The 25,618-nt window shown below is 40.6% G+C and overlaps 1 protein-coding gene across 2 annotated transcripts in view; it reads right to left on the bottom strand.

Moving 5' to 3' along the window:
* The window catches only part of MICU2 (mitochondrial calcium uptake 2), a 53,784-nt gene that overhangs the window by 7,784 nt on the left and 20,382 nt on the right, over positions 1 to 25,618 (bottom strand). Inside the window, exons 2-8 of one of the 2 annotated variants that reach the window (XM_070380523.1) lie at positions 23,701 to 23,845; positions 14,308 to 14,339; positions 14,134 to 14,209; positions 9,546 to 9,593; positions 8,356 to 8,438; positions 2,530 to 2,595; positions 1,059 to 1,156 (exon numbers count right to left, since the gene is read on the bottom strand). In XM_070380523.1, the coding sequence (XP_070236624.1) occupies positions 1,059 to 1,156; positions 2,530 to 2,595; positions 8,356 to 8,438; positions 9,546 to 9,593; positions 14,134 to 14,209; positions 14,308 to 14,339; positions 23,701 to 23,845 (548 nt within the window). The remainder of the gene's footprint in view (positions 1 to 1,058; positions 1,157 to 2,529; positions 2,596 to 8,355; positions 8,439 to 9,545; positions 9,594 to 14,133; positions 14,210 to 14,307; positions 14,340 to 23,700; positions 23,846 to 25,618) is intronic. The other variant, XM_070380524.1, reaches the window with a different exon arrangement.

The raw sequence follows: 25,618 nt of genomic DNA, 5'->3' as shown, positions 1-25,618 counted from the left end.
CACCCATAATTTTAACTTTAGGGTACCCTACTCCATCTAACAGACAAGTTCCTGTAAAAGTGCATTTAAAGCATTCTCTGTTTACTGCATCTTTTTTAAAAACTGCATAATGGTATAACACATTTCACAGGGCCCACTACTTACAGAAACTCTAATTCAAAAAGTTTAAAGAAAATAAATAAATTTAAATTAAAACAAAATAAAAAAATAAAACCACATTTCCTGGTTCTCAAAAAAAAAAGAAAGTTTATTAAATACTTCAGATTTATTAAAAAAAAAAAAAAGTAAAAATAATGTGATTTCTCTGTGGCTCAGGAATTTACATAGTACATACGTTTGTATTAGATATAATACACGTTTATATGTATTAGCTATGATTATTTTCATTTACTCCTCAATTTGAAGGAGTTTTGTTGGTTTCTTGTTTGCCTAGTCTAGCTTAATGATGCCATGTCATCTTTCGCTGTTATAAAACAGAAAAAAAGAGAAATAAAATATTTTTCTCCTGCAAAAAAAAAAAAGTTTAAAGAATTCTAAGTGAAATTATTCCCTTTAAACAATCACCAAGCCCAATGATTTTATCTCCTAACTGTGTCTTGTCTCTCACAGGATCCCTCCTTTGCTGTTACCCCTGTCCTGCCAGAGTAAGCCCATCTGACCAGCACCTTCCACAGCCCCCTTCAGGGCCTCCCTCATGGGTGTAACTCAAGCCCCAGGACACAGGGCCTCCGCCCTCACCTCCATCCTTCCCTTTTATTTCTACCAGACCCAGCCTCTCTGATTCCTGCACAAGGCACATGTTCTCACACCTCTGTGTCCTTCCTTGCTGTTCTCTGTCCCTTGGTCTCTCCCTGCACAAACCATTTCTATCTGGTTAACTGATGTATTTTGAACATAGTAACTTTAGTTTACACTTCATAGGTTCTGCTCTCAGAGATACTATAGAGACCCATACATAGTATCTGGTCTTATGGTATGCAGTTCTGGGACATAAATACATGTATTCAGTTGTTTCTTTACTTCTTAGCTATAAAATTCCCCTAAATATTTGCATTTACCTTCGAAATTCTTTATAATGAAGTTTTCTTTCTCCTCTTTTTCCAAAGAAACGTATCTGAAGTGTTGTGTTAATTTCAGGTTCTTGTACCGTTTGTTCCTATAAAAAAATGATAGAATAATTTGAAGTAAATTATAACCAAGAACAGAAATGGATCCTGGAGCCTGGACAATTTCTAGGACAATACCTACAAAAGATTTCTGTAACAACAACAAAGTGCATAAAATAGATGCAACCCTTCTGTCCATCACTCTACACCTGTGCTCAAGAGGAGGAGAACACCCATGGCTAAACACTGAGAGGACTCAGGAGATCTCTGCAGAGAACAAACTCTGGATCAGGCCAACAAGAGAGCTTACAGCAGAAGATTAGTTATTTCAAAACGTGCCCCCTGGGCACTTTCTAATGAAGCAGGACTGAGAGAATTAAAGCAGGGAAGTCTGGAACCTTTTGCAGGATGCTAGAAATCTGAAAAACACTAGCTTTTCCTAATTACAAGGTCCCCAGGTGAGGAGTCCATTCAAGACAGTGAGAAGCAGGTTCAGAGACTTCCTCCTTCACAATATCAATCAAACAAACAAACAAAATCAGAACAGCTAAAAAGATGATCAGCAGCAACTAAACAACAAAGGGGGTACACATGTAAACCAAATCATCTGAAAAAGAACAGCTAGAGAAAGACAGGCTGGATACAGGTGTTCCCCAATCCTGTCCCCACCGCCCAGAATCAGTGGCAGGCAGGTGACTATTGTGTGGGAGTGGGAGAACTCATGAGAACCTGGGCTGTAGAGGGGCAGGCAGCTGGCATGGGGGCTGGGGCAGAGGATGGGCCAGCTCCCGCGACTTCACATATTCGGGCACCATTCAGCTGAGGGATAGTCGGGACCCAGAGAGAAAAATGTGCTTGGAGGGTGGACGGGGCTGTGGTCCAGGGCCTTAAATGGGAACCCAGGAGAGCAAGTGCACTGTGTCCTCTAGCGAGCGCTGCAGGACAGGGGTCACAACCCTACACCTGCAGCTCAGAGCCAGAAAGGTACCTGGGTTCAGACAGGGTGGGCACAAGGACAAGTTCACCAATGCTCCGCCAGGCAGAGAGTCAGTCAGCCAGGCAAGCGCTGGGCCTGTCTTCCAGCCCAGGGTGCGCTGTCCCCATGGCAGAGACCACACGATGCAGGCCGCTAGGTGCCCTTGGCTCCCAGGGTTGGCCCAGGGGAAGTGGCAGCAGGTGCTGAGAAGAGCCTGAAGCGGGGACATAGACCAGGGTCACTGGAGGAGGGTTCTGCCCTGTACACATAGTCTGGGTGAATCTTCTGAGCTCTGGATCATGTGAATATGGCAAATCTATTTAAAATAGAAAAATTAAGTTACTGGTAATTTTCACAACTATCTGGGAATACTTATTTGAAAAAATGGGATGGAGAAGCTACTCTTAACAACATCTGCTTGGAAATACTCAATTTATTTGCAAATACCTGGCATTCCGTTTCATCGGTTATTGCTGTCTTCAAGTCATCCTGTTTACTTATGATCTTCTGCAGCTAGGAAGAGGGCAAACAAGAATTCAGGTGCAGGTCTACTGGATTTTTAAAAGCAACCTAAAAGACAAATGCTAAGTTTCTATTATAAAATGTATACTAGTTATTTGTTAAATAATAAATTATTTTTGCCTTATGACTAATAGTTTTTTCCCCTTAGATCACACAAGAATCAAAAATGAAAATGGATATGCAAGTATTATTACATTTATTCCAATTTGGGTCATCTTTTCTCCTAAGAAAGCTGGCTCACTTAATACAGTCTAAAAGCGTCACATTAAGGTATAAAAACATCATGATTATCCTCATCTCCATGAGAATTTTTATTCTCTTCTCTTCCTATCTCCTCTATCTTTTCTCTACCTCCTCTCTTCTTTTTCTATCTCTGATGCCTCATGGACACATTTTAAGTACCCAGCTATTCATATCCTATAAATGTTCTTCCCTTGTCTCTTAATGCATTTATAAAGCATTAAAACAATTTAAAGGCCTACATCTTTCTACTAATTATGAAACTATCAATAGTACCTTCATACCGAATACATTTTAAAAAAACCTACCTACCTTTCAGAATCATTTGTACCAATCCTCACATGGAAAGCAAATTTAAAAAAAAAAAATTTTTTTTTTTTAAATTAAATGTAGACAAAATCTCATACTATGGATCCAAATCCATTAGGAGACAAACCTTTGCCCATTTTTTCCTAGGCTATTTCTTTGTTAGTATTGAAAAATACTGCCACTAAATTGCAAATTATTTCAAATGCAGCTGCTTCTATGAGATTTGTTTTAGGCATATGGTGTATCTCTAGTTCTCTAAAGCCCTCAAACTTTTCAACATTCTCCCCTTATTTATTATTATTCTCCCCTTTATTCCCCCCCAACCCCACTTATTTCAGGGAATAAAGCTGAAAAACTTTTGTTTTATCCTTTATTTTTAAATTGACAACTAACATACTGCCAAGTTCAATACCCAAACATTTCTTGCTTTGTTTCCCACACCTCCTAAGGTTTTTATTATGGCTTTCCTGATAGCTCAGTTGGTAAAGAATCCATCTACAAGGCAGGAGACCCCAGTTCGATTTCTGGGTTGGGAAGATCCCTTGGAGAAGGGATAGGCTACCCATTCCAGTATTCTTGGGCTTCCTTTGTGGCTCAGCTGGTAAAGAATTCTGCAATGTGGGAGACCTGGGTTCGATCCCTGAGTTGGGAACATCCCCTGGAGAAGGGAAAGGCTACCCACTCCAGTATTCTGGCCTGGAGAATCCCATGGACTGTATAGTCTATGGGGTCACAAAGAGTCAGACACAACAGAACAACTTTCACTTTTTCATGGAGAATTTCAGACACAGCAGAGACTCCTGTAACAACCCAACATACATGCATTACGCAGCCTCCACAGTTAGCTGCATCCAGCCATTCCTGGTGCAGCTGCACTTCTCCTACCCACTCCCTGCCCCACCTACCCCTTACCCTATCCATCCTGAAGATACTCTCTTATGAGCTTTCCCAGAAGCTTCTGGTTTCAGTTTACATGTGTATCTCAAATATATTTTTGTGTATGGTGTGAGGGAGGGGTTGTGGCTAATGTTTTCCACGTATATATCCTATCCATTTGTTCTTCTGTCATCTGTTGAAAAGACTTTGCTTTTCCCATTAACTGATCTGGTGTCTTTACTGAAAATCAAGTGATCATATAAGTGTGGACTCTACGCTCCACTGTCAACCTGTCCATCCTTTGGGCAATGTCATAGTGTCGGTGTCACTGTAGCTCTGAAGTATCTTAAAGTCAAGCGGAGAGAGTCATTGGATTTGTTCTTGATGTGGGTCATGACCGCAGAGGACTAGGTACTGCTCAAACGACTGTTCTAAGTGCTGGAACACAGTGGTCATGGACAGAGAGTGTCCCTGCTCTCACTGAGCTTAAGTTCTAATGGGCCAGAGGTAACCAACAAGCGAACGAACAAATAGGAGAATTTCAGACAGTGTCAAGTGCTGTGACCAGAAAAATGAAGTAGGGTAACAGGACTCGGAGATACTGGGCAGGGGCTTCTATTAAGACTGGCTTCTTCTGGAGAGTGCTCTGTGAGGACAGGGCATCTGGGTGGAGCTCTGAGTAACTAGCTATGAAAGGAGTAGGGCAAGGCCCTCTAGGCAGAGGAAGAACTGTTTCTGGTAGAAACAGAGGTGCTTTGTTAGACCAAAAAAGAGTACGTTTTTTTAACATTAGTGGTGAAAAAAGCCAGGAGGACACATTCAAACATACATTTTGAATGTCTAAGAAAATACAGCCAAAATGACCAACTTCATACTGATCCATATTTTCAATTTCAGGCTGAAAATGAAGAAAAGTGTAACACATAGGTCAATTTAACTGATTTTTGCTTTCAGGATGGATCATGAGAATTTAAATTCTGGAGTAAGAACACTATTCCAGAATTAAGAAGAGTGAATTCTACTGAAGGTCTTTGCATTTAATAATATCTCGAGCAGGAATATGTAGCATTCTAAAATGATAACCTCACTGCATTAAAAGCACAGCCCTTCCCACCAGTGTGGGAGAAATGTGAAGTCAGAGGACCACCTAAGGAGAAATTCACACTAGTAAACAGACTTGTCATCAACCTATTGTTTAAAGAAATTGCACTAAAATCCTGGCACTCATCCCAATAAGCAGATGCACCATCTATCAAGGCAAAAGACTAATAAATTGCTTTACTATTACCGGCTTTGATCATTGGTGGTGGTGTTTGTTACTATCTGACAGAGTGGATACTGGCTATACTGGCTTATACACAAAGTGGCTATTTTACTTACTCTTGGGATGAAGATGTGAACAATACACCAACCAACACAGCCAAGAGATCAGGATGGTAATAAGAAAGGGGTGTACCACATCACACAGAAGTCATAAACTAAGAATTTTATATTTGGGGATATTTTCACAAGACTTCATAGAAATCTATCACTTTCCATCTGCTGTTCCAAGTCAATCTGTTATATTGATCTTTAGGGTATTAAAGTAATTTTCATTACTTTTCTAGCACTTATGGTGGGAAGAGCAACAAGTAAAATTCACTGGAGAAACATTCAGATAAGTTGGAAGAAGGAACAAACACACAAAATCCTGCCTTTTAAACTCTACTTTTTTGACCTGGAAAGAGTTGTTGGTTCTTTCAATAAAATTTCAAGCAGAAGATGCTATATACTTAGGCTTCCTAATACAATCATCATGGAAATGAAATAATTATTCAAATAATTAATGTAAGCATAGTTTTTTTCTCCTCTACACTGTTTAAGTCAACAAACTATCATGCTCCATGGGTTATCAAGTTTAGTGTTTTATTCCTGGGATCAGCACAAAGAACCTTTTACGGGCTTAGAAGGTTGAGCTTTATAAACTGAAAAAAAAAAAAAAAAAAATCAGTGATGTATTCTAACATAATTCTTTTTCTTGTTTTCTTAATTCATGGAAATGCTAAGAATTTCCCAAACATCTAAGAAAAAAATGTAGTGTTCAGAAAGTGGTTCTGTAAATTTAGAGTGTTCAACTATTATGTTAAAAAAAAAAAGTACTTGAAAAGCTTTCAAGGTGAGTGTGCTCAAGATGAGATATGGTGATACAAGCAACTGGATGCTTCAAACAGGTGCAGACGGGATCCCTCAGGAAATCCCTGTAACAAGAGCCATCCACAGGCTTTGCAAATTTACTAAAATAATTGATTTTATGTATAAGAAACTCTCAAAGATTAGAAACAAAGGATATAGCCAGAAAGCTCTTAAGCAGGAAATGCACTGATAAATCAGTTGGGATCCTGTAAAAATTAGGTTTACAAACATTTAACGTCTTTAGAAACCATGTGGGAGAGGGTGTACAGTAGGTGAATAAAGTGAACGCCATGAACGTGTGAGTGGGCAGGGAGTGAAGCCGAGGTGAACAGCTCCGTGTTTCAGTCGCACGTGCAGCCAGTGTCAGTAGCTGCTCAGTTACTTTAAAAAGTCTATTAACCTGGGGAATCATTTGAAAAAATAAAGATACCAACATAACAGATACTTAAGTAAGTAACATCCATTTTAGAACCAAAGATAAGTAGGTAAGTAAAAAATTGTTGTTACATCCCACCAAAATAAAGAAAAATAAAACCTTAAGCCTTCATGAAGAATATAAGGGAAAATGAAAAAACCACAATAGGTATAAATTGGTGCAAATTTTACTTATCTACATCCATTTTGGAACCTTTTCTTCCAGTGATTGAAATTGTTATTACTCTTGTATATAAAAGATAATTTATCATCTGCAGTTTTTAGTTTCATTTTCATTAAAGTGCAGCAAAAATACAAAGAAAAACAGGTGAAATTAATATCTCAGAATTATGACTTTACCATGTATTCCATATAAAAATCAAGGTACTTTACATTCCTTTCTTTTTTCTTCAAAATCCAGTGTGTATTTTACACAAGATATTCAGGTAATATATGCATAGGAAAGACAGGCACACCTTGTTTTAGTGTGCTTTGTTGATTTTGTGTTTCTTTACAAATTGAAGATTTGTGGCAACATTGTCGGATGTTAGCATTTATTAGCAATAAAATGTTTAAATTAAGGCATGTGCATTTTTTTTTGAGATATAATGCTATTCCACACTTAATAGACCACAGTATAATTTCCACCTTCCCTAAAAAACTGAAACATTTGTGTGACTTGCTTTATTTTACTGAGATGGTCTGGCCCACAATACAATTTCTCCAAAACCCACAATTTCTCCAGGGTGTACCTGTACGTGATCTGCATTTAGGTTTCATATAAAAGCAAATAAAAAGTAAATAAAGGTAAAAATTAAAAAGTAGATTCACATACTCAAGCTGTTTCAAACATACTTGAGAATCTGCCAATACCTGAAGTGAATGTCAGTTTTTCAATGTAAGTTTTAGATGAACTAAAACTTAGAAACTCAGGTTTCTTAGTCACAGTTATTATTTCAAGGGTTTAACAGTCCCACGTGCTACTGGCTACTTAATTGAATGTAAGTTAAGTACAGACTCCCACTTTTATATATAATTTCAATAAGCTTTGTTCTCTCTCTTCCCAGTACACTGGAGACTGGAAGAAAAGCACAGATGAAAGAGCTGAGGTGTTTTCTCCATAAAGTGCTCCTCTAGATGAAGAACACCGAGCTCTGCCTAGCATTCTCCCTACTGTTTACATGCACTGACGCACTTCTGAACGTTACTGCCAACTTCCTTGGAGTGGAGTGAGATTTACTGCTGCCATGTTACAGAGTTATGTATTGAGAAACATAATTTAAGCATATTTTCAGCTTTTCAATTATGAGCCTGCACAGATCCCTAGAAAATTCGCACCAATTTATACCTATTGTGGCTTTTTCATTTTCCCTCATATTCTTCATGAAGGTTTAAGGTTTTATTTTTCTTATTCTGTTTTTTGGTGGGATGTAACAACAATTTTTTACTTATCTATGAAGCCCTTTCTGTTGTATTATCATTTGCTGAAATCATAAAAATAAAATGCTACAAAATGCAGGGGCTTCAGCTCATTTCCCCTTCCAGAATCCTACTCCTGTTCTGTAACTGTTTCCTCAAGGCTGTATTATAGCAATTTTAGTATTTTTGAATGTATATAGAAGTTTTTGACACTTCATATATTGGCAGTGGATATAATTTTCATCTTAATAGAAATGTAGAATTACCACACAAGCCTTCAGGTGTTTTATGATAAACCAAAAATAACTAGAACCTACTTACCTTAAAAAATTCCTTTTTCTCAACCATCTCGTCACCATCTGCATCCAGCATTTTAAATGCAACATGAAACCCAGAATGGGGTTCTGAAAATGAAAAATGAATCATCACATAAACGCTGGTGTATGTGCTGCTAAAGTGAGCATGTCATTACATACATGTTGGTGGAATCCAAGTATCTGAAGATCTACAGGTCCTCTAACTTGAAATAAGCCACCAGAAACAACACAAGTAAGCACCTAAAGTAAACAACAATCCCTTCTCAGGATGGATGACAATTCTCAAAGGCTGGTACGTGTCCATGGTGTGCTATTCTGCTGTTAAGTGTTCTGCCCTTCAAAAGCAAAATCCAATTGAGAACTTCATTTATTTCTTCAGCTCTGCTAGAGGCTTTCCTATGTTCTTATATACCTGGGCTATTTTCACACTGATTGACATTTGTGCCATGTGCTCAGTATTGTTTGACTGTTTGCAACCCTGTGGACTGTAGCCCGCCAGGCTCCTCTGTCCATGGGATTCTAAAGGCAAGTGCACCGGAGTGGGTTGCCATTTCCTCCTCCAGGGGATCTTCCTAAGCCAGGATCGAACCCACATCTTGATTACTACTCTTTATTTCCCTTTCTCAGAGGAGGGTTTTGCAAGAACTATTTTGAAGTAACTTTAGACTCACAGAAATACTGCAAAACTGGTCCAGGGAGCTCTCAGGGGCCCTTCACCCAGCTTCCTCTAAAGTTAGCATCTTATGTAACCACAGGATATTCATGAAAACTAAGAAATTCACACTGGTGTAGCATTTTTAAACTAAACTACAGACTTTATTTGGACTTCATGTTTTTTCTATTCTAGGATCAAACCCAAGAAAGCCTGTTGCATTTAGCTGCTATGTCCCCTTATCTCCTCTGAGCTCAGAAAGTTTCCTAATCTTTCCTTGATTTTCATGACCTTGGCAGTTACAGGAGAGTTACTGGTCAGCGATTCTGCAGAATGTCAGAGGAGGCATGTTCCATATTCCTACAAGAAGGCTGCATCTGACTCTGAGACAGCAGTGGGTGGTAACCTCACAGCAGTGCCGCCTTGCAGGCACAGAAACTGCAGCACCAGCGACATCCTTAACAATAGAAAGGTGAATCCAAACCTCCCACACGGGGAGAGAGGATTCACATGATCGATAAGCAAAACTGTGGGGCACTTACTGGTGAGAATCGTGAGCAGGAAGAGATACTCAGTGTAGGAGATCAGCCCTGAAAGGGAGAAAACACCAACATCAGATAATCAGCTTTAGACGGTTTAGAAGTAACCAAACACATGCCTCTTGGAGCCTCCACCTGATCAAAACACACACATTTTTACTTTAAACTACCTCTCTTTCCTACAGTGGAAAGTTTTCTTGAGGGTTAAATATAGTGAAGTGAAATCGCTTAGTCATGTCCAACTCTACAACCCCGTGGACTGTAGCCCACAAGGCTCTTCCCTCCATGGGATTCTCCAGGCAAGAATACTGGAGTGGGTTGCCATTTCCTTCTCCAGGGGATCTTCCCAACCCAGGGATCGAACCCAGGTCTCCCTCATTGCGGGCAGATGCTTTAACCTCTGAGCCACCGAGGTTTATTAGGTCACTGTTACTAGGAAGGAGGGGAATGGTCGCTGGCCAACAGGTAAATGTGTCCACTGGAGGTTTCGTCTGCATGTCACTTTGTGTAATTTCTACTTTTACTATTAACAGCATTTCAAGGGAAGCAAATTCACAAATTTAGGAGAATGCCAGATTTCAATACACCAGAAGTCAAACTATTTTTTAAAGTGAAGAAACTCATCTCTATAGCCATAACTTCATTTTCATCTATAGGTTCTCCCTCACCATTTTTCCCCTTCAGTTTCAGCTTAACTGTTAAAGAAGCCTGGTCCTTTGTCGTGTAAAGTTTAAGTGTCTAGAAGACTGTGAACTGCAACTTTTTGGTGTCATTTCACATGTTCCTCTAACGTCTGTATTCTCGACAAACTGGTATTCAGATCCAGAGCTGAGCTGAGATTCAAGTTTGGCAGAAATTCTTTGGCAGAATTCTATACAGTGCTGTGAACTTTCACCAGGATGCCAGAAGGCAAATGTTTACAGGAAATACTAAAAGCCACCAAGAGACGCAGACAGTAAGAGTTATACAGGGTTTAAACAAAAGGTGAAGTCATTTCCAGAGTTGAGATGATGGGAGAGTCACAGAGGAAGTAGTTCTAATGGTGGCCTTTGAGACGGGTAGACCTGCATGCCAGGATGGGGGAAGCGGAGGCGTGTGCACAGGGGAGATGCAGCTGAAGTGAGCCGGGAGAAGCGAGGGCTTGTCTGCAAGCGTGTGCCTGCCGAAGAGTCCCCAGGAGGTGCAGCGGCGGCCTGGTGGCTTGGAGATGAGGAAGGGAGTGGGGAGAGGGTGACAGTCCGGCACATCCTGCTGTGAAGGGGGACTGTCCCCGAGGGCTCCAGAAAGCACAGCTGACGCGGGGCTAGAGCCGTGCAGAGCAAGGTGGCTGAGGGTCTGACCACTCAGGTGGTCCACCGCTTCAGCTCATAGTCAACTTCAGGTGTGTATTTTAAATGCTCTTAATGACTTACAGGTTTTTACATCACCAACTTTTCTGACGTTTTTATTCTGAAGCAGGTGTACTTCCCTTTAATAAAAAAGCCCACAGTAAGTCTCCAGGTATTTTTTCCTAAAAACATTCAGTGTTTACATGAATGGAGAATAAATTAAGTGTGTTTTGTCATATCTCATACCTGAGAGAAATGCTCTAATCTTAGTTGAAGGATCAAAGTATTCCATCCCTTGGCAGCCTCAAAAAAAGTGAACAGTTTTTTTTTTTTTTTTTTTTTGATTTTCAAAGGAATACAGCAATGTGAAAAAAAGACCAGACTGATGGAGTGAGCTGGGCTTGGTGCCAAAGGGGAACCTCAGCTTTCTTTTCTTGAGACACAGGTATGTGTCCTGTGTTTGTTGGGGAGGGGGCTTTTTGAAAAAGAAACTTCCAGAGTCTTTCTTTGAAATACTGACTTAAATAAAATGCTTGAATAAACACAGTTGAGACAGTGTAAAAATAGCAGCCTACACTCTCAAGACAGATTATAGACAACACAGCTCTCCAACAGCATTCTAGGCAGCTGCCTCTGAAAATGCTTTTAAGGAAAACTGACACTTCTGAATATTTATAGGAGAAACAGTTTAATATATGTTTGTTATACTGAATGGTAAAATAAATGCTGTTAAATGGCAATGTTTCAAAACTGCATGTCAAATAGAAATTTTAAATAATTTACATTAAAAAATTTATTAAAGAATCTTTAAGGGCAACTAGTCTCAAAAGGTGATTAAGTTCTATTAGTTACCATGCCTTTCTACAAACATTTTAAATGTGGAATCATTGAAAAATATGACCTGCTACTGAAAGCAATTTTGAGAACTCTGTTCCCCGAAGAGAAATTACTACATGAATCATAGGAACATATTTGTATCTTACAATATACCTTGTAATTTATATTCAGTATATCCCTGAGGATGGCATTATGTTAAGAATTCTGCTCAGTTTTAAAAAATACATAATAATTATAACTTATAATTTACTTTTCTTTATAATAATGTCTGGAGGTGGACTATTTTCTTACTTCAAAAAACTGTAGTATACACTCCAGTATTCTTGCCTGGAGAATCCCAGGGATGGGGGAGCCTGGTGGGCTGCCCTCTATGGGGTCGCAGAGAGTCAGACACGACTGAAGCGACTTAGCAGCAGAAGCAGCAGCAGCAAAAGTACATTATCTTTTGCTAGTTACAGTATAATAAACATTTTGATAGTTTTTTTAGGTGGTAAAATAGAATATTTCAAATTGCTCCAAATGTAGATAAATTTTACATTCTGATTTTCAAATGACTTCATTCATATCAAACAAAGGGGTATATCCAGAAAAAAGTGTATCTGTTGAATCCTTCCTATAAAATGTTCAGTGCTTTTTCTTTAAGTTGGAATGTGCATTTCAACTCATGTATTTCAGAGAAAAACAACAACAAAAAACTGGTTAAAGTCCTTCTCTCACGACTTTTTCTTGTTTTGTTTCCTGTTAGCTTCTCTAAGAGATGGGATAGCAGAGGATGAATTCAATCAATATTTAAGAGGCAAAATTAGAAAGATGTCTGTTTGACTGCCTATGAAGGATGGGAGGACAAAGAGAGCTTAAAGCTGTTTCTGGGTTCCAGTGAGATGGGTGAGAAGCACTAGTGGCCAGGAGTGAAAGTAGCTCAGTCATGTCTGTCTCTCTGTGACCCCACGGACTGTAGCATGCAAGGCTCCTCTGTCCATGGAATTCTCCAGGCAAGAATGCTGGAGTGGGTGGCCATTCCCTTCTCCAGAGGATATTCCCAGTCCAGGGATTGAACCCAGATCTCCCGCACCGTGGGCAGATTCTTTACTGTCTGAGCCACCAGGGAAGGCAACGGTCAACAGAGCCTGGGCTAAGGGCGCTCACTCCTGGAGAAGTGGCAGCACTTGGCGAGGGCAGTTGTTCTCACTAGGCCTGTTCATGCTCCTTCCCATTCCTCACCACCATGCAGCTCTGCTTACCTTCCTTGTCAGCAGCCAGTTCTATTCCTTACTGTTGGCTGTTTTAAGACACACCCGTGTGGACGGCAGGAAGTGAGGTTTCTGCGCCTCCGGCCACTGCCCAGCGCACCTCCGGCCACTGCCCAGCGCACCTCCTCTCCCACTCTGACGTGAGTGCTGTCATCTTATTCTACCGTCACCTAGTCCTCCCCCTCCCTTTAAAGCCCCTTAGCTCCCTCCGCCCAGAGGGCTTTCTCACAACACCCCACCCACACCACACTGCTCTCAGGACAGGCCCAGACTCCCTCCCTCTCATCCCTGGAGTGGGTCAGGTCCGCTCACTCTGGCTCACACCCAGCTGCCCTCATGACCACAGCCCACTTGCCAAACAGCCTGTCCTCTGCTGATACGCCTGCAGCTGGTCTTTCTTCCCGCTTCCTGACTCAACCCATCACACGCCCTGCTTCCACCAAAACGCCGCTGTGGATGCTCCAGAATCCCCCTCCTCAGGAAACACCTTCGGCTGAGCCCTGATGCACCTGTGAGCTGGTCCTCCGCTAAGGACAGTGGCAGGCGCACCCTGCACGGAACGAGAGCTGGTCCTCCGCCAAGAAGGACCACCCTCTTCTGAGCTCTGCAGACCACCCCCCAACCCCTGCCCACTCCACAGAACCCCACACACCCAGAGAGGCCTCCAGTCCCTTCATTCAACACAGAGCAAGGCCCCCTTGGCCTCCATCCCCCAGGGCCTCCTGTTCACACCAGACACCCTTCTCCGTGTTCTGCCACCAGGACCTGACCCAGCACTAGACCTGCCCTCGCTGCCCCCCTAGGACCACACCCCAGCCTACTCTCAATGACGACCCTTCCTGGCTCCGGCTTGGGTGGGTTCTCTGACAAGGTCTCCACATTCTCTCCGAGGCCTTCTCTCCATACTTCAGATGCTCTGCCTCATCCTTCCCCCAAGCTTAATAAAATTGATGTTTAAATACTTTTTCTGTAATTGCTCAAAGAGTTTGTGAAAATTACTTCCAATGTAATGAGTACTTTATTATGATTTTTAAAAATCTATTAAATAACAGTGTTATAACATCCTCTCTGTAGATTCTCTAATATATAGTCTCCAATTTATAGGTGCAAACCTCATAACTCCTTAATAATGTTAAATAAAATGCAACTGGAATTTTAACAACAAACCAAAGTTACCTTTATCGCCGAGGTCTCTAAAAAAAGTTGATCCACAACCAGCTTTTTTGATTCCTGCTAGTGTGTCCTCGATATCCTTTAAATACACATATTAAAATCTTTTATAAATTAAATAATTTATAAAAGTTAATTTTCCATCTTAAAAAAAAGAGAGATCTCCCCTCCATTGCTTACCTTATCTGTCAGCCTCTTGACAGAACTTTTACCTATAGCATAGAGGAAATATTATTGAGTGCCCATATATTATAATACCTTGGTAAAACTCATCTTCCATTAAGATAGAAAACTGCTTGAAAGACAAAACAAGTTTATAAAAAATATAAGTCTGGCAATTTTAGCTAAGATCTTTAAACAGAAGTTACAAGCCAGAGAACTCTAAGTCTAAACACAAACACTGCAGTTGTGTGTCAGGCTCATCCTCACTGTCACTCCGCTCCAGACACATGGGGTCTTCTAACTGCCTCTGACCCATCATAGCTGTCCAAGAGAGAAATAAATTTGTGCCAAACACAAATTCTTTCCTTACATGATTATTAAAATCTGTCTTCTTCTGCTTTAATTGATTATAAACATATACACACACGTTTCAGAATGCTACCTTTTAAACCCTGAAAAGTTCTTAAGTTCACAGCTCCCCAGTCAGATCTAAAGGCTGGCCAACACGGCTGTTCATTCTAAAGTGATGTTACTGTTAACAGTTTCCTACTGGGTAACAGATTAAAACTCAGGCTTTTAAGCATCTTCTTTATACTGACCTCATTTTCTCTCATTTACTGTAAATTCTAAAGCAATCACATTGCTTGTTTGGTTGAAACTTTTTCTGAAGACAGCCTCAAGCCATTTTACACATCCAGAACACTGAAAAATACATTGTTTATTTTATTTCTTCTGTAAGCTATGTGTATCACTAACTTCCCTTCTTGTTCTCAAAATTATCTTATCTATAAAGGCCCTTCAGTACAATTACAAGTGTATGAGAATTCACAAGACAGGTTAAAAAAAATAATACCTTTAGACGTGCCTTTTTGCAGTTTGGGATGCTTACATTTGGATTATAAATCTACTGGGGACAAATTCTATTATCTATTGTTAATAAATTACCAAGATTTTATTTTTGCATTAACAACCAAAAAACACTAGTTGTGAATATGATTATATAAATTTCAGAAACATCTATGAGCATGTTGGTAAGCTTAGGAACCACTATTTTGGAATGATTGTTTGTTGCTGATAAACTAGTAAGTGTTACCCAATGACAACCAGATTTTAATGCTAGGTCTATTATAACATGAGATCATCAAACACATAAAACGCTCCCCGTTACTTCATGTTGACTACAAGTTCTGCTTGGTACTTGTATAGGTATATGATTATCAAAAATGGAGAAACCAGGTACTTAATGAACTTCTCTTGCAAAAATTTTTTCAAAACGGTATCACTAATTAGAAAATGCTAAGGAAATTATCTTGGCTGATAAAAAGTTTGGGGTACATTCTGTTACAAAAAATTCATTTTCAGGTTAAAAAGAAAAGGCAGAGCTCCTAGTAGAACACGTAGCCTCAGTTCCTTTCTCTTAAGTCATAAACACTTCTCTGAGTCAGAGAAGGGACTGTGGTGTTTCACACCCAGGATGCTCTGCTGGGGTTTCTTTAGCACCTCTCACCCAGGCTGCTGGGTTTTACACCCTTTCTTTATGGGCTCCCCCAGGAGAGAGACTGGGCATCAGAGTAAGAGATGCAACGTCTGATGTACATGAGGGGCATGACCACTCTCCATCTGACAACAGCAACAACACAGGGACACAGGAAATTCACTGCAATACAAGGATTCCTTTTCTGGCAGTCTTCTTCCCCTACTTTTTAAAAGTGGAGGTAGAGTTCATGCACAATATTAGTCTCAGATATATACCACAGTGATTAATAATTTTCATAAGATATTCATAAGCTATATTCCCTGTGCTGCACAGTATATGTCCTTGTAGCTTATTTTATACAGAGTACTTTGGACCTCTTAATCCCCTACCCCCATCTTGCCCCCTCCCCACTGCCCCTTGCCCCACTGGTAACCACTAGTGTGTTCTCTGTGCCTGTGAGCCTGTTCCTTTTTTGTTATATTGCTTTATTTTTTAAATCTTCATATAAGTGATAACATAACAGTATTTGTCGTTCTCTGATTTATTTCACTAAGCACAATACCCTCCAGGTCCATCGATACTATTGCAAAAGGCAAAAGTTCATCGTTTTTATAGCTGAGTAGTACTTCACTGTATGTATATGCCATATCTTCATCCTTTCATTCGTTGTCCATTGGGTTGCTTCCATGTCCTGGCTATTGTAAATAGTGCTGCTACATATGCACAGATCTTTTCAAATTAGTTTCTTTCTTCTTTGGATACATGCCCAGGAGGAGGGGGGGTTGCTGGATCATATGGCAGTTCTATTTTTATTTATTTTTTTTTTTGAGGAGTCTCTACTGTTTTCCACAGTGTCTGCATCAACTTACATTCCCACCAACAGCATATGAGGTTTCCCTTTCCTTGACAGCATTCGTTATTTGTGTTCTTTTTGAGGATGGCCACTCTGGTGGGAGGTGATACCTAATTGTGGTTTTGATTTGCATTTCTGTAATGATGAGCAATGTTGAGCATCTTTTCATATGCCTGTTGGCCATCTGCATGTCTTCTCTGGAAAAATGTCTATTTAGGTCTCCTGTCCTTTTTTTTTTTTTCCCTTGAGATTGAGCTGAATGAGCTATTTATATATTTTTGATATTAACCCCTAATCAGTCATATTATTTGTTAATGTTTTCACACACATACGAAATTCACGCTTACTGTTTCCATAGCTATTTCATACATATTCATGTTCTCATATAAAACAACAGCCAAAAAGGCAGATTTAGAGGTGAGGCTGTCGTGCTTTGTGGTGCGAGTGTGAAAGGATGGAAAGTCCACGGTGCCTTTTCTGGGCAGGGAGGGATAAATCTTTAAGCACCACGATGGAATTTTGGCTCAAGAAGCAGAATGTTCTAAAAGCCTCCACCTATTCTGGAGATTCCAGCACGTGGTTTTCACTGTTTACAGAGGACTTCTGAAGTTGAAAACCAGGAACAAGCACACCATGTTACAGGCAAACAGCCATTTTAATACTTAAAATAAGTAAAACTGCATTACTACATATTAAGTACAGTTACAGGTCAAATAAATCTTTGCCAAAATAAAGTTATTTGATAGCCATAACTATAAAAACATTGCTGCTGCATTGCTAATGGTATCTAATTCAACTTCATTTTGCTAGAGATCAGCGGACTCTCGACACATAAAAATCAGACAATAAAGACACTTACATCGTTTCATATTTTTTGCATAAATACATGGAAGAGCTCTGCCATCAATATCAGGATTGGCGTTAAGAGCTGATTACTCCAATACTTGCTTGAATTCAGTCCCAGCAATGATGGAAATCATTGCATTGCATCCAATTTCACAGAATCTCATACTTAGAATGCTTTTACAAAGGTTATCAGAAGAATAGAAATGTGCTTTGGGCTTAGATTATAAAAAGAGTCATGTTTTAAAGATTTCATTTCATTTATTTCATTTCACACTCATCTCTTTTTAATGATTCCTTTTTACATCATTCAGAGAACAATAAGAAAGCTGATGAAAAGCCTAAGAGTGTCTAAACAACTGTAAGGGTGGAGGGAAACTGACCTTCTTGAATATTCTCCCAAGGAGGAGAAATCTGTCTTTAAAGAAAAAAAAACAACCAAAAAACCATGGTCGATGGGCTTTAAACCTGCTCTTCTCACACTGGAAAATGCCTCCTTTCCAGTGAGGCTGGGGTGGGGGGTGGTCGTGTGCCAGGGGACAGATGAAAGTTTTGCCCTCCTGCAGCTTGACACCTATGGACATGCTTCTCGGGCCCATCTGGGGGACGGGTGTGTACATGTGTCCACAAGAAGGCCTGCAGGGGAGAGCGTGTTTCCATGGGCGGATGGCACGGTGCTCGATGCCGCCAGGGCAGAGAGCGCTCACGGCCCAGTCTCGCCCACGTGCTGACTCTGCTCCACTGCAGGGTAGGGAAGGAGACTTCTCAGTGAGGCCTTGGAAGACCAAAAAGCCACTGTTTGGAAAGTGAATTTATCAGAAGCTTTACGTATTTAAGACTTCTGCATTGGCTCTTACAAATCAGCTCACTTTTCTGATAGAATTGCACTAGGTGAAAATATTTTGCTTTAGAACCAACATGAGGGAAGCATATAGAGAGCCACGTTTTTATTATTTTAGTCTCTCCATTTTTTGTAAAGTATAATAATTTTAAAATTAATATTTTAAACTGGCAACAAGGATTAGTTTTTTTATATATGTATTTTTTATGCTTTACTGTGACATTTTACATACCACCGAGTCCATCTATTGAAACTGTATAGCTCAGTGGTGTTTAGTATACAGAGTATATTAGAATATAGTATATTCAGAGTGGTACAACCATCACCACCTTCTAATTTCAGAATGTTTTCATCAGGCCCCCAAAAGAATGAAAACTCATCAGCAGTCACTCTCCTGCCCCTACTTCTGGGTAACCACTAACCTACTTCCTGTCTCTGTAGACTTGCCTGTTCTGGACACTTCATACACATGAAATCAAGCAATGTGTGGTCTTTGAGACTGGCTTCTCCCATCCAGCATAACCTGCTCAAGGTTCACGTGTGCTGCCGCGTGCGTCAGCAGGCAGACCTCGGAGCAGTGCGGGAGGAGTGCGGGCTCAGTGCTCAGCGCCCTTTGCCTCTACTACTAGGACGTGACATCTTTCACGGCACTTTCACATTTGTCCGTTAACTATTTCTCAAACTTGCTGATCAAAATGATCACCTGGGAGTGTTTGTTAAAAATATGGGAATACAGGACAGGCAGCCAGATAAGGACGAGAGGGTATTACTGATTCCATGGCCCTATCTCAGACCTTCTGAATCAAAATCATGAGGGGAGACAGGGGAAGGACTTGAAATTTTAGCAAAAGGCTCTCTCTGAATTTACTATCAAGTAAGCTTGGGGAATTCTGTCATCACCTCTGATTAGAGAGAATGAAATGATACCCAAAATTACAGAGTGGGAAACAACCTCAGAGATGTGGAAACTCAGCCCCAAATCAAATAGCTACAATAGTGGCAAAGATAAAACGGATCTCTTTTACCTGCAACAATTTTAAAATTTAAGATTCATTTGTAGAATTTCAAAAGTCTTAAGATAAATCCACCAAGACACACACTCACCCAGCAACTCTGGCACATGCACCATAATAAATCCTATGGTTGCCCTAATTACAGCCCTTTTCAGAGTAAACTGTTAATGCCAATGGGCTAATCTTAATTTGGATTATTTATACCCTTACATATTTATGTGCAACAAAATCTATGTTGAAGTATAAGTAAAGGCACAAAGTGTACAGAGTCCAGAAAGATAAACACCAGGTAAAAATAAGTTTAGGGGCTAATACATTTCAGATTGGTGTATTTCTTTCTGTTTATACATGAGGATCATGGGTCACTGGGTTGGCTCTGTGTTTCCTTGTTTTTCTGTTCACCATGATCCACAGGAATGCAACAGAGATTATTCTCCTTCTTATCCACGATGAAAAATGAAGATGAAGTACATCATATGCTTAAAGGATGTTTTATTCAGCCTTCAAAATTACTCAATTCTTGATCTAGTTAAATGCCTTCTGATAGAGTTTAACTGCATTCCAATGAAAAATAAAGTGGAAACATTATAAAAACCTAAGTTGGTTGAATCAAAGGCTGCATAAAAACAACAAGAAAGAAAAAAAAAAAAACATGTAAACTTTAAACTTCATTAGAACAACCTGGACTATGGCTAAAACCAGGTAAAGTAAAACTTGGGAAAATTCTTTTGTTTTTAAACTTTTTATTTTATACTGGGGTATAGCTGATTAAGTAGATTAAGGCTTCCCAGGTGGCTTAGTGGTTAATAATCTGCTTGCCAATGCAAGACATATAGGAGATGTGGGTTCGGTCCCTGGGTTGGGAAGATCCTCTGGAGTAGGAAATGGCAAACCACTCCAGTATTATTGCCTGGAAAATCCCATGGACAGAGGAGCCTGGTGGGCTACAGTCCATAGGGTTGCAAAGAGTGGCACACGACTGAGTACGCATGCACTCAGAGCTGATTAACAATGTTGTGATGGTTTCAGGTGAACAGTGAAGGGACTCAGCCACACATAAACATGTATCCATTCTCCTCCAAACTGCCCCCCTGTCCAGACTGCCAAATAACACTGAGCAGAGTTCCACATGCTATACAGTACATCCTTATTGGCTACCCATTTTAAATATAGCAGTGTGTACATGTCCATCCCAAACTCCCTAACTTATCCCTCCCCCACAACCGTAAGTTCATTCTCTGTAAGTCTCTTTCTGTTTTTTAAGTTCATTTGTATCATTTCTTTTTACAGTTCATATATAAGGGATGTCATACGATATTCTTGTCTGACTTACTTCACTCAGTATGACAACCTCTAGGTCCATCCATGTTGCTGCAAATGGCATTATTTCATTCTTTTTATGTCTGTGTAATAGTCCAGTGTCTATATGTACCACATCTTCTTTATCCATTGCTCTGTTGATGGACATTTACGTTGCTTCCATGTCCTGGCTATAGAAAGCAGTGCTGCAATGAATACTAGGGTGCATGTATCCTTTCGGATCATGTTTTTCTCTGGATATACGCTCAGGAGTGGGGCTGCAGTGTCATATGGTAGCTCTATTTTTAGTTTTTAAAGGTGCCCCCATACTGTTGTCCATAGTGGCTGTACCAATTTACATTCCCCCAATAGTGTAGGGTATTCCCTTCTCTCCATACCCTCTCCAGCATTTACTGTTTGTGGATTTTTTTGATGATGGCCTTTCTGGCTGGTGTGTGGTGATACCTTATTGCAGTTTTGATTTGCATTTTCCTAATAATTAGTGATATTGAGCATCTTTTTATGTGCCTTTTGGCCATCTGTATGTCTTCTTTAGAGAAATGTCTATTTAGATCTGCCCATTTTTTGATTTGGTTGTTTTTTTGATATTGAGCTGTTTATATATTTTGGAGATTAATCCCTTGTTGGTTGCATTGTTTGCAAATATTTTTTCCCATCCTGTATGTTGTCTTTTTGTTCTGTTCATGGTTCATGGTGTCTTCACACACACAACACAGATTCAAGAAGTTCACAGAATACCAAGCAGGATGAATACAAAAATAAACTTAAAATGGATTAAAGATCTAAATGTAAAATTGACACTATGAAACTCCTAGAGGAAAATACAGGTGACAGAGCACTTTTTGACACAAACCACAGCATTATCTTTTTGGATTTGAATCCTAGAGTAACGAAAATAAAAATGGGACCTAATCAAACTTAATAGCTTTTGCACAGAAAAGGAAATCATGAAAAATCCAGGAGAGGATTTTTTAAGATCTTCACTGTGAGGACTGCTGGGGCCCCTCATGGCTGGATTTTCACAAAGTTCTATCTTTCATGGTAGCCTATGCTCAGATTCTAGCAACTCTTTAAACTTTCCTGCCAGATGGTGGCTCTGGCAGTGGCTTCCAGGCAGCATCCACCCTGGGTGGGCTCTGCATCTCTGCGTCTGTCTTCTTCAGTGTTCAGGTGTGTGTGCCCTGTGGTCTCAATTCTCTTGTGGACTTAAGAAGAGCTGTTGATTTTCTATCTTTCAGCTTCTTTTTTGCTGTGAGAACAGGAAATGATGACATCCTCCCTCTTTACCTGTTGAAGAGGCTAAACTACTTTTTAAAAGAAAATTTTATATCTCTCCAATTACTTACTTAGACTAATTTTCTAGGAGTGAACTTACTGCATCCATTTAAGTATTAATAAATGTTGCAAAGGTTTCTGATACATACTATCAAGCTTTCTCCAAAGAAGTTTGAGTCGGGAGTCTGGGGTAGGGGTGCTCACACACACACACACACCACCCATGTCCACGCAGATCCCAGCAGGAAGAAGAAACATTTTCTCCTGGCCAGGCAATGAAAAGCCACTGCACTTCAAACCCCCACTTTCCTCCAGCAGACTATTTATTTATATTTTTGGCTGTGCTGCATCTTTGTTGAGACAGGCGGGCTTAGTTGGCCTGACACATATGGACTCCTAGTTCCTGGACCAGGGACTGAATCTGTGTCCCGTGTGCTGGAAGGTGTATTCTTAACCATTGGACCACCAGGGAGTTCCCTGGACTCCTTACTGATAACAGGCTCCCAGAGCTATCCTTTCTCTTCTCTAACAGCTTCCCCAGAGCTGCCCTCTCTTCTCTAAGACAGCTTCCCCAGAGCTGCCCTCTCTTTCTTCCGTAAGACAGTTTCTCTCCTTCACTTTAGGTTGCTTGTGATTTATTACTGATGCATGTCCCAAACTGCAATTCTCTGCTCCTCCCAAATAAACCATTCTGCTGGTAACATAACTGGCTGTTTTTTTTTTTTTTAAATCAATTTAGATGAATAGAAGCTTACCAAAATAATTTAAATACACTGTTACCACACTATTTTCCTTCTAGTAAGCCTTCACTTCACCCTCCCTCACAGGTTCAAGATGAACCCCCATCTCCACCAGAAACACATGTCTATGGCTGGTGAACAGGGTCACCACAGTCTCTACATCTGGCCCTTGTTGTTTTTCATTTTCATCTCTCACTTCTCCCAAGCACCATCCTCTGGTCTAGCTATAGGTGAACTAACTCACTGTCCCAAGAACAGGCCGTGACCACTCACTTGTTCATGTCATCCCTCAATATACCAATAATGCCTTCCCAGATCTTCTCAGTCTCCCAATTCGAACTACACGTCTCACAGCTCACCCTGCCCTGGCCCACTCCGCCTGTTCCATGTGCAGCTACCCACAGGGCAACACTGTGGATGGTGCCCACTCTGCAAGGTGTCAGGAAGCCAAGAACTTTTCACAGAACACTTTGGCAATACAGGGGACAGAGGGGGTGTTATGTCTACTCTCTGCAACATTTAGATAAATGAAAATAAGGATTTCTGACAATTTGGGATAGCTGAGAGTTGAGTTTATGAAATAAAATTATTTAATTATAGCTTTTGGACTTTTGCTTCTTAATTCTATTTTTTTCAGGATTTTTTTGCATCATGACTCCATTATATGACCCTCCTAATTGCTTTAGCCTACTTTTTTTTTTTTGCCCCAAAAAAGAAAATTTTTTACTCTTTTAAAACATTAATAGTTTTATTGATTTAAAACCTAACATCCTGGATGAATTAGTTACCTATTAATAATTTATTTAGTTACATTTAAAATCTTACTTTTTTCTCTCTTTAGAAAACCCATGAACAAGCAACTATTTTTTAGACAAATAAATAAATAAGTTTAGTGCTACAAGGGAGGAAAAGTCTAAATACTTAAGCACATGCATGGTACAAAGAATGATGACAATTAAAATGAAGAAAAAGTTGTTACCAATTCTGAAAAACAGAGGTTTCTCAGCCCTAATATTTGATTCCTTAACTTCAAAAACCAAACCACTTACGCTGGATGTGGTCGAACATGACAGAGAAGAGGAAGTCCCGGGGTGTCATGTAGTACTCTCCGCCATACTCCAAGGACGAGAACTGCATGAAGCGCTGTTTACGAGGAGACAGCTTCCCTGTAATCTCTCCAGGGTTCACACTTCTCTAAAAGAAAAAGAAGTCGCAATTTTAGGTTTTTTTCCCTCAGCATTATTCCACAGTTTAGCTACTTCTGGAATTTCTGGAATAAATGATCTGGGTTCGATTCCCGGGTTGGGAAGATCCCCTGGAGAAGGAAACAGTTACCCATTCCAGTATTCTTGCCTGGAGAATTCCATGGAAAGAGGAGCCTGGCGGGCTACAGTCTACAAAGTCGCAAAGAGTTGGACACTAACAATCTTTAAAGAGTCGGAATAATCTTTAAAGAGTAATTTTAGGGTTTAGGTCTCACAACCTTCAAATTTTGAAGTCATTTACTGAAGAGAGATTTACTGGAGCACTGGAGACAGAGCAGAGATGCGGCGAACCCAAGGGAACCCACAGCCCCAAACAGGAGAGGAACAAAGAACAAATGCAAGAAATTCTGTGAGGCAGTAAGATGCACCATGGAGACACAGAGCCGGATAAGTGGTAAGAAGAATATGTCACACAGGATGGAGAGGGAGAGGCGACATTCAGGAGGTGAAGTAGGCAGCTTGGGAGCCAAGCGCCCCATGGAGGGAGCACTCTGCAGGCAGGAGGTGAAAAAGGAACAAAGACCCGAGGCGGGAGCAGGTGTGTGTGCTCCAGGACCGCATGGCGGAGGAGAGGCTCAGAGAGACAGGAAGGCAGCAGATCAGGTGAAGACAAAGCACAGCCTGTCGGATAAGGGCCCTGCTTCAGCAGTGTATTCACACAATGCGTGGAAAGTGCTGCAAGAACAGAAACGGATAAAATACTCTCACTGGAAGAGTCAGTATCTTAGGCCACAGAGACAGGAGACAGCTACTGCTAACCTGCCACTGAGCACTTGCTGTGTGCTTCACACTGAACTATTAAATATTCTCCATGAATTTTTTTTGACCCTCACAGTCACTGAACAGTAGACACACAGTAGGTATAAAAATTGTGGACAAAATGGTAGAGATAAGTAAAACCAGGTGTGTCCAACTCAACAGTGTTTCCATCTCTTCAGCACCATACTACCCTCCTACCCACACGGGGCCCCCCAGGCAGACTGGAAGAGGATGACAGACCAGCGGGCACAGCGCAGATGCCAAGGTCAGAACAGTAACCCTGACTCACATGCGTCGTCTGTGAACTACGATAGCACACGGCCCTCAGGATGCTTGCTGAAGGCAGTGCGCTAACCTGGACCACAGCGTCTTCCCAGACATATCACTTCCTCTTCACACTCACACACAAGTCATGCTCACTGAGTGCCGACTGCAACTGGAACAGAAAAAATAGTGATTCCAGTTGCTTAAACCTCCCCAGATTCAAAGCCATCAACAGCTCCTCGTGGCTGAACTCAGTCCTCTGACCAGTATTAATTCTCTCCCTACAATGTGACAACCGGTTTCTTTGAGCAGCTAGTTTTATGCTTCTTTAGAGCTTCTCTTTTTCATGGGGATGGTCTTGATCCCTGTCTCCTGTACAATGTCACGAACCTCTGTCCATAGTTCATCAGGCAGTCTATCTATCAGATCTAGTCCCTTAAATCTATTTCTCACTTCCACTGTATAATCATAAGGGATTTGATTTAGGTCACACCTGAATGGTCTAGTGGTTTTCCCTACTTTCTTCAATTTCAGTCTGAATTTGGCAATAAGGAGTTCATGATCTGAGCCACAGTCAGTTCCTGGTCTTGTTTTTGCTGACTGTATAGAGCTTCTCCATCTTTGGCTGCAAAGAATATAATCAATCTGATTTCGGTGTTGACCATCCGGTGATGTCCAT

This window comes from Bos mutus, chromosome 12, assembly GCF_027580195.1.
Source record: "Bos mutus isolate GX-2022 chromosome 12, NWIPB_WYAK_1.1, whole genome shotgun sequence".
Lineage (NCBI taxonomy): Eukaryota > Metazoa > Chordata > Mammalia > Artiodactyla > Bovidae > Bos > Bos mutus.
The sequence above is the reverse complement of the archived record's forward strand: the minus strand, read 5'-3'. Positions and strand labels throughout refer to the sequence as shown.